Source organism: Oncorhynchus mykiss, chromosome 6 (genome assembly GCF_013265735.2).
Source record: "Oncorhynchus mykiss isolate Arlee chromosome 6, USDA_OmykA_1.1, whole genome shotgun sequence".
Classification (NCBI taxonomy): Eukaryota; Metazoa; Chordata; class Actinopteri; order Salmoniformes; family Salmonidae; genus Oncorhynchus; species Oncorhynchus mykiss.
In genome coordinates this window covers 47,382,756-47,399,518 of record NC_048570.1, presented here as the reverse complement: position 1 = coordinate 47,399,518, position 16,763 = coordinate 47,382,756, and the positions used below count along the sequence as shown (strand labels likewise).

Below are 16,763 nucleotides of genomic sequence, written 5' to 3'. Positions count from 1 at the left end.
ATATATATATATATATATATATATATATATATATATATATATATATAAAAAGGACAAAATGAACTCAAATATTTTATCATTGGAACACTTGATGTAGCCTGCATTCACATGGTTGTCTCCAGCATGCTAAACCGTTCACAACTGGCGATCCCTCATCGTGATTGGTTGTTCCCCACCATATGCAACGTCACTGAGCACCATCACTATCTTTCCTTCGTGGATCTCCTGCATGTTTACATATCTGGCATTATTCATCTCATATGTATATACTGTATTCTATCCTATTCTACTGTATCTCTTAGTCTATGCATTACTCATCTCATATGTATATACTGTATTCTATCCTATTCTACTGTATCTTAGTCTATGCATTACTCATCTCATATGTATATACTGTATTCTATACTATTCTACTGTATCTCAGTTTAAGCTGCTCTGACATTGTTTATCCATATATTTATATATTCATAACTCCATTCCTTTACTTAGATTTGTGTGTGTTAGGTATTTGTTGTGAAATTGTTAGATATAACTTTATAACTAATATTGAGGCACAGTGGGAACTAGAAGGACAAGCATTTCGCTACACCCGCAATAACATCTGCTGAACACCTGTATGTGACCAACAACATTTGATTTATGAAAGTAGTTTGTGTAAAATGTACTTTTCCCCCACTCATTCACCCCATCTCTTTACATTGTTTATGCAGATTCAGTGGCCTGACTGCATCCAGACTGTCAAAAGCTCATCCTGGTAGATCTGAACCTAATGCAACTTGGAGTGATCAGATGACAGAAGTCACATTTAGGTGCCAGGTGTAACTGAGAATATAGTTGCTCCATATCCATTACTTTGAGTGTTTTACATAATATGACTAAATGTGTTTCTGTGTTGCAGGGGCAGTCAAGAAATGGAACGGCAAGGCTGCAGAACATGACATAAACAGAGCTGTGGGAGACCACCTCATGCCCCTGGTAGAGCCGGGGGGGGGGGGGGGGGGGGTGTTTACCACTCCACCACACCTTCAGCAGGCTTGAAAAGTGGGATTGATACTGTTTTTCATACTAAGATGGACCAAGAGTCTGTTGATTGGTCAATCATTGGCTTAATTTGTTTTGCAATATGTTCAAATCAAATCAAGCTTTATTTATACAGTATGTCAGACATGGATGCAACACAATGACTTCACAGGAAAAAACAAATTAAAATAAACAGAAATATTTAGTACACAAACATAAGAGGATAAAAAACAATAATAGCAACTTAAAGACTAATGAGCATCCTAAGGAAATGCCTTTGATGAAAATATCCAACCCAAAATTAAAGCTGTTTTTTTTAAGAGGGGTTCTGAAAGGCACTATGGGGGTGTACATTGAAAGTTGACTAGTAACAACAACTGGGAAATAAAAGACACCACTAAATCTAACCCACTAAAACTGCCCAAGAAGAGGAAACCAAACAAAAAACCCACAACAAACTTAAAGGTGGATGAACTAAAGGTGTTGACTCTCCACATCTATCAGACAACTGGAGCACTGGGCCAGACACTCTTAAATAGAACCTGGACCAGGTCAGGTGAAACACCTTCCCACTAACGAGATGGACAAGCCAGCACAGGTGTAACACATACTAACGAGGTGACAGTCATCAGTGCACGGAAGACACATGTCAGTTGAATGCATTCAGTTGTACAGCTGACTTGGTATCCCCCGTTCCTACGTGCTAAAGTCTAACATCAAAACATAAATGGAAAAACCAAAGCCTGTAACACCTTCCCCCTAAAGACAACAAATATATCCTAAATTTTTGTTGGTCAAGTTTGCTCACCACCAACAGAAAACCACTTGCTGTCAACAATTAAAAACAAGAAAAAACACATACTTCTAAACAATAATATACAATCATATAATTTTTTTCTCCTTTTTCTTTCTATAGAATCCTAAAACTCACTAGCTTCTAGAACTCTCCTCCCCTTGGAATGAGCCCAAACAAAACTCATCTCCAATACGGAAAAACGTGATCCATAGCAATGACTGCCTAACGAAAAACACAAAACCTTTTGACTGCCCACACTTGAGACAATCAGCAACCAAGTTAACCTTATCACGGACATGTCTGATTTTAAGAGGAAACTCCTGCAATATCCGTAGTACTTTCCCAAACAAAACTCAAATCAAATTGTATGATTTCAAGAGCAAAGTCCTGCAATATCTCGATAGGCATGTTGTTGGATCGAGGCCCAGTCCCCAATGTCATGCTCCAGTACATTAGGGTTGGCACATCTGAGAATGATCCCTGATATTCTAAAAGCAGGCTAACAATTTCAATATAATTGTACCCAAAAATTGTCAGTTGGTTGCATAAATAATTATGATTACTAAATGTCACATGAATTGTACATTTGAAATATCAAAAGCAAATGTACATCCCTTTGTTAATATGTATTGGCAATAATTGACTTAATGGTGAGGCATGGAATAATAAAACATGTATCTTTTGTCAGGCTGAATGTTTGAAATATGATGTGATTAGGCCGTCATTGAAAATAAGAATTTGTTCTTAACTGACTTGCCTAGTTAAATAAAGATAAAAATAAATAAATAACCAATATGCAGAAACAGTTTGTGATAAATTGAAAAACTAAACATAAATTGTACAATATACACAAACATCTGCCACAATAATCAAATTACTTGTATAAGTTCCTTATAAACTGCACAAGCACCAAAAAAGCTGTTGTTTTGATAAGTAAATAATCACTGATGTCGATTAGGGGGGAATCAGTTCTACCTGATGTTGAAACAAACACAACTAAAAAAACACATGGAAATGGGAGATATCTTTTACCTCACTGGTTGGAGGACAACCTGCAGAAGACAGTCAGCTACATTTTGGAGAGATGCATTTCAAATCAGGGGTCGCTAAACAAAGGACTGCAACACTTATTTGTCATCACTCATCGATAACATGTTGAAATCAATTGATAAGGGGGCAAACGTTTAGGGTTCTAAATTGTGACACTATTAAAATACTCCAACTACAATGTTAAAACATTCTACATTGTGACATTAATTCATTGATATCATGAAACAACTCCATCATGTATACATGTTCTGATATTTGAGCAGAGATCTTTTATCAGATTATATTTGGTATCAGCTATGAGATTTCTCTCCTGTGTGTGTTCTCTGGTGTCGAGTCAGAATGCTAGATTGACCAAAACTCTTCCCACATTGAACACAGCTATAAGGCTTCTCTCCTGTGTGTGTTCTTTGGTGTAGAGTCAGATTGCTCGATGCAGCAAAACTCTTCCCACATTGACCACAGTTATAAGGTTTCTCTCCTGTGTGTGTTCTCTGGTGTAGAGTCAGAGAGCCTGATGTGGCAAATCTCTTCCCACATTGATCACAGCTATAAGGTTTCTCTCCTGTGTGTGTTCTCTGGTGCACTGTCAGATCTCCAGATTGACCAAAACTCTTCCCACATTGACCACAGCTATAAGGTTTCTCTCCTGTGTGTGTTCTCTGGTGTAATGTCAGCTGGCCAGGTCGAACAAAACTCTTCCCACATTGATCACAGATAAAAAGTTTCTCTCCTGTGTGGGTTCTCTGGTGTAGAGTCAGATAGTTAGAGGTAGTAAAACTATTGCCACATTGATCACAGCTATAAGGTTTCTCTCCTGTGTGTGTTCTCTGGTGTAATGTCAGAAGGCTAGATCTAACAAAACTCTTTCCACATTGATCACAGCTATAAGATTTCTCTCCTGTGTGTGTTCTCTGGTGCACTGTCAGATCTCCAGATTGACCAAAACTCTTCCCACATTGACCACAGCTATAAGGTCTCTCCCCTGTGTGTGTTCTCTGGTGTAATGTCAGCTGGTCAGATCGAACAAAACTCTTGCCACATTGATCACAGATATAGGGTTTCTCTCCTGTGTGTGTTCTCTGGTGTAGAGTCAGATAGCTAGATGCAGAAAAACTCTTCCCACATTGATCACAGATATAAGGTTTCTCTCCTGTGTGTGTTCTCTGGTGTAATGTCAGATGGCTAGATGTAGTAAAACTCTTTCCACATTGAGTACAGATATAAGATTTCTCTCCTGTGTGGATTCTCTGATGAATTTTAATGCCTGATGAGGAGGTGAATCTCTTCCCACAGTCAGAGCAGCAGTGAGTCCTCTTCCCTGTGGGTCTCTGCGGGTGTTTGTTGAGGTGTTCTGATCTGGAGAGACTCTTCTCTGCCTCTTCAGCATCATGAGGTTGTTGAGGCTCCCCAGAGGATCCACGATAGTCCCGTCTCTCTCCTGTGTGAACAACAAAGTCAGACAGATGACTAAAGACCCAAACAGTAGAAATCCACTGTAAAGGGTGATGCCAACAGCGTAGTCATGATGTTGTAGAACAATTGACGTCTGTAATGAATGTTAAAATTATTTGACAATTGTCTTAAAATGAGCAAGAATAGTCATATTTTGTCTTCTTTTCACATTAGTAGTAACATCGATGATTGTAGGCTAGAAATAAGTTATTCATGTTGTTGAAACTCTAAGCAGTGTGCCAGACAACTTTTGGTGTCCAATATAGGCCCCTTTCTGTGTTTGCTAGAATTGCGGCACGAGGGCGATGCGGACAGAATTTGATTGCAGAAACACCTCCCTGCGAATGAGGAAACCAATAGTTAATGATGTACTATATCTGCCTGGAGCAAAAATGGGGAGCAAAGATTTTAGTTTTTCACAATGTATTCTGAATGTGAATGGGGGAAAACTCAGGGGAGTAACCTCCATTTCCAGGTTGCTTATGACTACATTTCACACTACTTTGTATTATAATTGTAAGGCTCGTTTGATTGTCCTGCTTAATATAATGTTTGCTATAGTATTAAGAATTATGTGTAATTATTGAAGAACCACATCAATGACAGTATCCATTTCGGTGTCAATAAAGTTAATATTTTTTAATTTCATTTTTAAAATTTCACCTTTATTATTTAACCTGGTAGGTCAGTTGAGAACAAGTTCTCATTTTCAACTGTGACCTGGCCAAGATAAAGCAAAGCAGTGTGACAAAAAAACAACAGAGTTACACATGGGAAAAACAAACGTACAGTCAACAACACAATAGAAACATCTATATACAGTGTGTGCAAATGGAGTAAGGAGGTAAGGCAATAAATAGGCCAATAGTAGCGAAGTAATTACAATTTAGCAAATTAACACTGGAGTGATAGATGTGCAGATGATGATGTGCAAGTAGAAATACTGGTGTGCAAAAGAGCATTTTTTTTTAAATAAAAACAATATGGGGATGATGTAGGTAGTTGGATGGGCTACTTACAGATAGGCTGTGTACAACTGCAGCGATCGGTAAGCTGCTCAGATAGCTGATGCTTAAAGTTAGTGAGGGATATATAAGTCTCCAACTTCAGTGATTTTTGCAATTCGTTCCAGTCATTGGCAAAAGAGAACTGGAAGGAAAGGCGGCCAAAGTAGGTGTTGGCTTTCGGGATGACCAGTGATATATACCTGCTGGAGTACGTGCTATGGGTGGGTGTTGCAATGGTGACCAGTGAGCTGAGATAAAGTGGAGCTTTACCTAGCAAAGACTTATAGATGACCTGGAGCCAGTCGGTCTGGCGACGAATATGTAGCAAGGCCAGTCGACGAGAGCATACAGGTCGCAGTGGTGGGTGGTATATGGGGCATTGGAGGACAACCATCTTTGCAGCACTCCACCAATCAGACCTTAATGGTAGAGTGGCCAGACGGAAACCACTCCTCAGTAAAAGGCACATGACAGCCTGCTTGGAGTTTGCCAAAAGGCACCTTAAGGACACTAAAACCATGAGAAACAAGACTATCAGGCTTGATGAAACCAAGATTGAACTCTTTGGCCTGAATGCCAAACGTCACGCCTGGAGGAAACCTGGCACCATCCCTACGTTGAAGCATGATGGTGGCAGCATCATGCTGTGGGGATGTTTTTCAGCAGCAGGGACTGTGAGACTAGTCAGGATCCAGGGAAATATAAATGGAGCAAAGTGCAGAGAGATCCTTGATGAAAGACCTGCTCCAGAGTGCTCAGGACCTTAGACTGAGGGGGGGACAACGACCTTAAGCACACAGCCAAGACAACGCAGGAGTGGCTTCGGAAGAAGTCTCTGAATGTTCTTGAGTGACATAGCCAGAGCCCGGACTTGAGCCCGATCTAACATCTCTTGGAGAGACCTGAAAATAGCTGTGCAGTGATGTTCCCCATCCAACCTGACTAAGCTAGAGAGGATCTGCAGAGAAGGATGGGAGAAACTCCCCAAATGCAGATGTGCCAAATAAATTATCTAAATGAAAGGGGGGAAAATAATTTAATCAATTTTAGAGTAAGGCTTTAATGTAACAAAACATGGAAAAATTCAAGGGTCTGAATACTTTCAGAATGCACTGTATACAGCAACACCTCCCCCATAGGCATTCCTGTCTTTTCTGTAGATGTTATATCCCTGTATTGCTACTGCTGTATCAAAGGAATTATCTCAGTGAGTTTCAGAGATGAACAGTACAGTGCATTCCAAATTCAATAGGCAGGCTAGTAAACAAAAACGTTTTCAAAACGTTTTCAAACAGTATTCCAGAAAATGTCAAAGCGTATATAACGCCCGTCCAAGAGACAGTCGACAAATCATGTTCACATAGTCATGCTGTGACACGCAGTTCCTAAGCAAATTCTCACGAAAATCACTTTTTAAAGTCAAGGTATGAGTTGAGAAACATGCCGATTTTCCTTGAAAGTACGTAATGTCACGATTGCAAAGCTATACGATATTACAGAGAACTAGTTGATTATCTCACATCTCTGAAAATATTTGTAATGTTGTGCTTCTTGTTCACGGAAGGTCATTCATGCCAATGTTCTTTTCTTTAAGCTGTTAATACGAATCGAAAGGAGTTTCCAATATCCTAATTTCTTAAAGTATTTCTGGTGATAGCAAGTGATAGTGATACACAAGCTAGGTCTATTTGAAACATTGCCATCCCATGGCAGCATTAAGCAGCCACCAGGTTCAGAAGCTTTAAAACCACATAAAAAATATTTAATACCCAATTCTATTTTTGCCCAAAGTTAAGATATAAATGATTCAAACTGAACATAATTCATGCTGGTTATTATTTTAGGCTATTTAGTTTTGGTGTCAAAGATAGTTTTTGAATAGTTTTCATTTTTCAAAAATGTTTGTTGTTTTACTTCAGTTTACTAAATAGTTTTCCCCTAATTACTTTTTCTATAATAAGCATGGAGGTTTCCCCTATCAACCAGTCATAGGTCCTGACGACAAAGCACCTCATAACCTAGCTGGGAATGGGACAGATGGAACCCTTCTGTGGTAAAAGACAGGGGCGATTTGTAATCAAATCGAATTCCCAGGAATGGGGTTCATATGAACCACAGAGACTGTGTGTGGGATAATAACATGGCCGTGTCCAACCCAGCTTGTTCCCTCGACTCCACTACCAACCACCAATGTCCAACAGGGCCCTTAACCTGTATCACTAGACACCTCATAGTGAGCTACTACAGGTAGGAATCAGCAATGAATCCCAATAATGAGACACCTCTGGGGAAGGGTGTCAGCAACATTGAAAAAAATATATATAGTGTTTTATGACAAACCGTTTTTTACAAATCCGTCAAGACACCAACTTAGACTTGAAATGCTTTGAAATGGTTTACTTACAAGCCCTTTAACCAACAGTGCAGTTCAAGAAGAAGAAAACATTTACCAAGTAGAATAAAATAAAAACGAATAATAAAAAGTAACACAATGAGAATAACAATAACAAGGCTTTATACAGGGGGCACCGGTACCGAGTCAGTGTGGAGGCTATACACAGGGGGCACCGGTACCGAGTCAGTGTGGTGGCTACATACAGGGGGCACCGGTACCGAGTCAGTGTGGAGGCTATACACAGGGGGCACCGGTACCGAGTCAGTGTGGAGGCTATATACAGGGGGCACCGGTACCGAGTCAGTGTGGAGGCTATATACAGGGGGCACCGGTACCGAGTCAGTGTGGTGGCTACATACAGGGTGCACCGGTACCGAGTCAGTGTGCGGGGGTACAGGCTAGTTGAGGTAATCTGTACATGAAGGTAGGGGCGTAGTGACTATGCATAGGTAACAAACAACCAGTGAGTAGCAGCAGTGCACAAAAGGGAAGGGGTGGGGGGGTCAATGTAAATTGTCCAGTGACGATTTTATGAATTGTTCAGCAGTTTTATGGCTTGGGGGTAGAAGCCGTTGAGGAGGCTTAGCAGAGAAAGCAGAGAAAGCAGTCTAAACTTAGGTGACTGGAGTCTAACGATTTGATGGGCTTTCCACTGACACCACCTATTATATAGGTCCTGGATGGCAGGAAGCTTGGCCACAGTGATGTGCTGGGCCGTTCGCACTACCCTCTGTAGCGCCTTACGGTCAGAGGCCGAGCAGTTGCCATACCAGGCTGTGATGCAACCGGTCAGGATGCTCTCGGTGGTGCAGCTGTATTACCTTTTGATGACCATGCCAAATCTTTTCAGTCTCCTGAGGGGGAAAAGGTCTTGTTGTGCCCTCTTCCCAACTGTCTTGGTATATACCCAAGTGGGTGACTAAAAGATGAACTGAGGTCCACACTCCAGTACAGTTGATGGTTGTAATGCATCTTAAAGTTGGTTGCCAACCGCCATATAAAGTCCAAAGAAGAAAAAGAAGCCTGAAGGAAGGAGAAATTACGAGAAACTAATTTGGTTTACCGTTTGGGGTGTCGCAACTGCTTACCTATTTTGATGTGATATGAAAGTATTATGTGAAATGATTTTGAGGTGATATGAAAGTATTATGTGAAATGATTTTGATGTGATATGAAAGTATTGTGTGAAATGATTTTGATGTGATATGAAAGTATTATGTGAAATGATTTTGATGTGATATGAAAGTACTGCGATTTATGTTTCTAGAAACGTGTCGCAATTGAGAATCGATTCACATTTAGATGGAATATTTGAATATTTTAGCTACCAGAGCCAGTCTACCTCTAAAAATAACATACAGTCATTGGACCTTGAGGAGTAACGGGGGCAGCAGTCAGCAGTAGAAACAATAACAAAGCGTACTCCCTGCCGGTTTCAGTAAAAAGCTGAGGGATGGGGCTGGAGAAATGCAACCATCCATGATATCAACATTATAGTTTTAACCATGTTTTGAAGATATAGTGTTTGTTCATGTTTACTGACAAACATTGGAGTAAAAAAAAGCTTATATTCTGAGTTTTGATGGGGTACGACAGTTAAACTAAGCTCATGAGAAATTTAGAAGTGAAATCTTCAAGAAACAATGGGTACATATCATTCATGTATAAGTCCCAAAATGGATGTAACAACTGCTGATTGCCCCTTTAAAACTACATCTTGGGCTAATCTAATAGGAGATATTGAGGACTACAGAATTTCAGGCATTGTCATTGGATGCATTTGATCAATTGTTAACGTTTTGTTGATGGTCCACTCTTGCTGTTCACACGTTACAGTGTAGCTTCAGCCATTCCTACAGAACAACATTAAAGCGTAGAACCCCTTTACTGCATATTGGTTCAACGACTGCAGAGACGGTATTTACTGGTGTTAAACAGATCTCCAACCTCCCCTTCTTCCTCCAATGTGACAGTCATCTCCCCCTCCTCCTCTTTCACTCTGAACGCGTCCTCTTCTTTCACTGAAACGTCTTTCTCTTCTTCTTTCACGGTAACAGCCCCACCCTCTACTTGTTTTTGTATTGTAACATCCTTCTCTTCCTCCTCGTCTTTGACTAGAGCTTCTTTCTCCGTCCAGCAGACCTCCTCTTCTTTATCAGGAGGAGAGTAGCTTAGTGAACTCATGGTCGGAGATGTTAGCATTAGCGACTAGACAAGTTCTAAGCTAACTTAGCAAACCAGCTACCTGACAAACAAACAACGTAAACATATACTTAAATGGGCCAACAAGTACATAGGACAGAAGTGTGTTTCATACACAGCGACTAATATACACCAAAAACAGTGTAAAGAGCGTGAATGTTGTAGCTGTGTTTGCTAGAAAGCTACCGAGGTGTCTGACTAGCTGTTGTTGTTGAAGGAGCGTCCCGTCCACTAGATTTGACGTCACACTGGCAGCGTCGCCTGAACCTAACAGACGCACATCGCCATCTGCTGACTGGAGTGGGTAACGCAGTTGAGAAACCAAAAGTTTATTTTTAATTTATTTCATAAAAGTTTAATATTATATTAAGTCGTTCAAAGAGAAGCATGTGTTGATTGGTTCGTGTTTAATGAGTGAGAATTTTAAACAAACTACACACCACTACATATTTGCATTGAACCATACTTCTGACATGGATCATTTTGACCCCAGAGGCATGTCTTTTATCATAGCCAAAATGTGTATTTTTCAATTCTTCCAATTTTTCATGACTTTGTCAATCAACTTGTTCTTAATACATCTAAATCATGGTTTAGTGTTTCTGTATCAAAATGGACTTTTAACAAATTCAAATCCTTTGGAGTAATTTTGACCCCAGCCAAAAGCACCTTTGATAACTATGTTTATTTCAAATCAAAATAAAATCACATTTTATTGGTCACATACACGTGTTTAGCAGATGTTACTGCGGGTGTAGCAAAATGCTTGTGTTTCTAGCTCCGACGGTGCAGTAATATCTAACAAGTAATATCTAACAATTTCACAACATATACCCAATACACACAAATCTAAGTATTTGAATCTAGGTTTCTCTGTAGACATGATCCAACCCATCAGAGGGTGGAGGGGCACCTGTATCAGTGGTTTTGACCAGATAGACACCTGCAGACACACAGTATAGTGCCTCCCATGAACTCTCCTAAGATTGGACTTTTCAATACCACGTATCACATGACTGTGTTCCTGCCAAGGCAGCAGCTCCTCTTCCTGGGGTTTATTATGGATCCCCATTAGTTCCTGCCAAGGCAGCAGCTAATTTTCCTGGGATTTATTATGGTTCCCCATTAGTTCCTACCAAGTAAGAAGTAAGGTCAGGGAGCGTGCCAGTCTGCCTGAAACGCTCCTTTCGAGCAAAAGGTATAAATGATGGGTTATGAATTAACAGGTATACATTATGGGTTATGAACTAACAGGTATAAATGATTGGTTATGAAGTAATAGGTATAAATGATGGGTTATGAATTAACTCATGCCCTGCGAGCAAAGGCATTTCAATACATTCAGGATTTCTTACAGTCTATGTGCAATGTGCAGTGGGGCAAAAAAGTATTTAGTCAGCCACCAATTGTGCAAGTTCTCCCACTTAAAAAGATGAGAGAGGCCTGTAATTGTCAACTATGACAGACAAAATGAGAGAAAAAAATTCAGAAAATCACATTGTAGGATTTTTTATGAATTTATTTGAAATTATGGTGGAAAATAAGTATTTGGTCAATAAAAAAAGTTTATCTCAATACTTTGTTATATACCCTTTGTTGGCAATGACAGAGGTCAAACGTTTTCTGTAAGTCTTCACAAGGTTTTCACACACTGTTGCTGCAGATCTCCTCTAGAGCAGTGATGTTTGGGGGCTGTTGCTGGGCAACACGGACTTTCAACTCCCTCCAAATATTTTCTATGGGGTTGAGGTCTGGAGACTGGCTAGGCCACTCCAGGACCTTGAAATGTTTCTTACGAAGCCACTCCTTCGTTGCCCGGGCGGTGTGTTTGGGATCATTGTCATGCTGAAAGACCCAGCCACGTTTCATCTTCAATGCCCTTGCTGATGGAAGATTTTCACTCAAAATCTCACGATACATGGCCCCATTCATTCTTTCCTTTACATGGATCAGTCGTCCTGGTGCCTTAGCAGAAAAACTGCCCCAAAGCATGATGTTTCCACCCCCATGCTTCACAGTAGGTATGGTGTTCTTTGGATGCAACTCAGCATTCTTTGTCTTCCAAACATGATGAGTTGAGTTTTTACCAAAAAGTTATATTTTGGTTTCATCTGACCATATGACATTCTCCCAATCTTCTTCTGAATCATCCAAATGCTCTCTAGCAAACTTCAGACGGGCCTGGACATGTACTGGCTTAAGCAGGGGGACACGTCTGGCACTGCAGGATTTGATTCCCTGGCGGCGTAGTGTGTTACTGATGTTAGGCTTTGTTACTTTGGACCCAGCTCTCTGCAGGTCATTCAATAGGTCCCCCCGTGGGGTTCTGGGATTTTTGCTCACCGTTCTTGTGATCATTTTGACCCCACGGGGTGATATCTTGCATGGAGCCCCAGATCGAGGGAGATTATCAGTGGTCTTGTATGTCTTCCATTTCCTAATAATATCTCCCACAGTTGATTTCTTCAAACCAAGCTGCTTACCTATTGCAGTTTCAGGCTTCCCAGCCTGGTGCAGGTCTACAATGTTGTTTCTGGTGTCCTTTGACAGCTCTTTGGTCTTGGCCATAGTGGAGTTTGGAGTGTGACTGTTTGAGGTTGTGGACAGGTGTCTTTTATACTGATAACAAGTTCAAACAGGTGCCATTAATACAGGTAACAAGTGGAGGACAGAGGAGCCTCTTAAAGAAGCTGCAGGTCTGTGAGAGCCAGAAATCTTGCTTGTTTGTAGGTTAACAAATACTTATTTTCCACCATAATTTGCAAATAAATTCATTAAAAAACCTACAAAGTGATTTTCTGGATTTTTTTATCTAATTTTGTCTGTCATAGTTGAAGTGTACCTATGATGAAAATTACAGGCCCCTCTCATCTTTTTAAGTGGGAGAACGTGCACAATTGGTGGCTGACTAAATACTTTTTTGCCCCACTGTATATGGTTACCCTCTACATATCTTACAAGCAGCCATGTTGTTGTAATTCCACTAGGGACCTGTTTTCAGCATTTTAAGTCTCCAGTCGATAACTAGTGCACTGGAATTATCCCTCAACACCTTTAACATATGTACTGTAATTATCGCCTTGACACATGTGCTGCACTGGAATTATCCCTCTGCAGCCTTAACACATGTACTGTACTGGAATTATCCCTCTACACATGTACTGTACTGAAATGATCCCTCTACACGTGTACTGCACTGGAATTATCCCTCTACACATGTACTGTACTGTAATGATCCCTCTACACATGTACTGTACTGGAATTATCCCTTTAGACATGTACTGCACTGGAATTATCCCCGTAAACCCTTTACACATGTACTGTACTGAAATTATCCCCCTAAACCCTTTACACATGTACTGTACTGAAATTATTCCTCTACACATGTACTGCACTGGAATAATCCTTCTACACATGTACTGCACTGGAATTATCCTCCTAAACCCTTTACACATGTACTGAACTGGAATTATCCCACTACACATAAACTGTACTGTAATTATCCCACTACACATAAACTTTACTGGAATTATCCCTCTACACATGTACTGTACTGGAATTATCCCTCTACACATGTACTGTACTGGAATTATCCCTCTACATCCTTTACACATGTACTGTAATGATCCCTCTACACATGTACTGCACTGGAATTATCCCCCTCACACATGTACATTATGTACATGTACATTATACATGTTCTTTACATAAACTTTACTCTACACATGTACTGCACTACACATGAATTGTACTGGAATTATCCCACTACACATACACTTTACTGGACACATGTACTGCACTGTAATTATCCCCCTAAACCCTTTACACATGTACTGTACTGGAATTATCCTCCTACACCCTTTAGACATGTACTGTACTGGAATTATCCCTCTACACATGTACTGCACTGGAATTATCCCCCTAGTCCCTCTACACATGTACTGCACTGGAATTATCCCCCTAAACCCTTTACACATGTACTGTACTGGAATTATCCCCCTACACCCTTTACACATGTACTGTACTGGAATTATCGCTCTACACATGTACTGTACTGACATTATCCATCTACACATGTACTGTACTGGAATTATCCCTCTACACATGTACTATACTGGAATTCTCCCTCTACACATGTACTGTACTGGAATTATCCCTCTACATCCTTTACACATGTACTGTAATGATCCCTCTACACATGTACTGCACTGGAAGTATCCCCCTCCACCCTCTACATATGTACTGCGCTTGAATTATCCCCCTACACCATTTACACATGTGGTGTACTGGAATTATCCCTCTACACATTTACTGCACTGGAATAATCCCCCTCCTCCCTTTACACATGTACTGTACTGGACTTATCCCTCTACACCCTTTACACATATACTGTACTGAAATTATCCCTCTACACATGTACTGTACTGTAATGATACCTCTACACATGTACGGTACTGGAATTATCCCTTTAGACATGTACTGTACTGGAATTATCCCCCTCAACCCTTTACACATGTACTGTACTGGAATTATCCCTCTACACATGTACTGCACTGGAATTATCACCCTACTCCCTCTACACATGTACTGCACTGGAATTATCCCCCTAAAAACTTTACTCATGTACTGTACTGGAATTATCCCTCTACACATGTACTGCACTTTAATTATCCCCCTACACCCTTTCCACATGTACTGTACTGGAATTATCCCCCTCCACCCTCTACACATGTACTGTACTAGAATTATCCCTCTACACATGTACTGTACTGGAATTATCCCCCTACACATGTACTGCACTGGAATTATCCCCGTAAACCCTTTACACATGTACTGTACTGAAATTATCCCCCTAAACCCTTTACACATGTACTGTCCTGAAATTATCCCTCTACACATGTACTGTACTGAAATTATCCCCCTAAACCCTTTACACATGTACTGCACTGAAATTATCCCTCTACACATGTACTGCACTGGAATTATCCCCCTACACATGTACTGCACTACACATGAGCTGTACTGGAATTATCCCACTACACATACACTTTACTTAACACATGTACTGCACTGGAATTATCCCCCTCAACCCTTTACACATGTACTGTACTGGAATTATCCCTCTACACATGTACTGCACTGGAATTATCCCCCTACTCCCTCTACACATGTACTGCACTGGAATTATCCCCCTAAAAACTTTACTCATGTACTGTACTGGAATTATCCCTCTACACATGTACTGCACTTTAATTATCCCCCTACACCCTTTCCACATGTACTGTACTGGAATTATCCCCCTCCACCCTCTACACATGTACTGTACTAGAATTATCCCTCTACACATGTACTGTACTGGAATTATCCCCCTACACATGTACTGCACTGGAATTATCCCCGTAAACCCTTTACACATGTACTGTACTGAAATTATCCCCCTAAACCCTTTACACATGTACTGTCCTGAAATTATCCCTCTACACATGTACTGTACTGAAATTATCCCCCTAAACCCTTTACACATGTACTGCACTGAAATTATCCCTCTACACATGTACTGCACTGGAATTATCCCCCTACACATGTACTGCACTACACATGAGCTGTACTAGAATTATCCCACTACACATACACTTTACTTAACACATGTCCTGCACTGGAATTATCCCCCTACACCCTTTACACATGTACTGTACTGGAATTATCCCTCTACAAATGTACTGCACTGGAATAATCCTTCTACACATGTACTGCACTGGAATTATCCCCCTACACCCTTTACACATGTACTGTACTGGAATTATCCCTCTACACATGTACTGCACTGGAATTATCCCCCTAGTCCCTCTACACATGTACTGCACTGGAATTATCCCCCTAAACCCTTTACACATGTACTGTACTGGAATTATCCCCCTACACCCTTTACACATGTACTGTACTGGAATTATCGCTCTACACATGTACTGTACTGACATTATCCATCTACACATGTACTGTACTGGAATTATCCCTCTACACATGTACTATACTGGAATTCTCCCTCTACACATGTACTGTACTGGAATTATCCCTCTACATCCTTTACACATGTACTGTAATGATCCCTCTACACATGTACTGCACTGGAATTATCCCCCTCCACCCTCTACATATGTACTGCGCTTGAATTATCCCCCTACACCATTTACACATGTGGTGTACTGGAATTATCCCTCTACACATTTACTGCACTGGAATAATCCCCCTCCTCCCTTTACACATGTACTGTACTGGACTTATCCCTCTACACCCTTTACACATGTACTGTACTGAAATTATCCCTCTACACATGTACTGTACTGTAATGATACCTCTACACATGTACGGTACTGGAATTATCCCTTTAGACATGTACTGTACTGGAATTATCCCCCTCAACCCTTTACACATGTACTGTACTGGAATTATCCCTCTACACATGTACTGCACTGGAATTATCCCCCTACACATGTACTGCACTACACATGAGCTGTACTGGAATTATCCCACTACACATACACTTTACTGGACACATGTACTGCACTGGAATTATCCCCCTACACCCTTTACACATGTACTGTACTGGAATTATCCCTCTACAAATGTACTGCACTGGAATAATCCTTCTACACATGTACTGCACTGGAATTATCCCCCTACACCCTTTACACATGTACTGTACTGGATTTATCCCTCTACACATGTACTGCACTACACATGAGCTGTACTGGAATTATCCCACTACACATACACTTTACTTAACACATGTACTGCACTGGAATTATCCCCCTACACCCTTTACACATGTACTGTACAGGAA

At 40.6% G+C, this 16,763-nt stretch overlaps 1 protein-coding gene across 1 annotated transcript; it reads right to left on the bottom strand.

Moving 5' to 3' along the window:
- Nucleotides 1-1,092: 1,092 nt before the first annotated feature.
- On the bottom strand, nucleotides 1,093-4,152 carry LOC118964877 (zinc finger protein 180-like; the record flags this gene model as incomplete). The annotated part of the gene is made up of 1 exon (XM_036980267.1): nucleotides 1,093-4,152. A coding segment is annotated over one exon (996 nt), but the record flags the coding sequence as incomplete, so codon positions are not given.
- Between the last annotated feature and the right edge of the window lie 12,611 nt (nucleotides 4,153-16,763).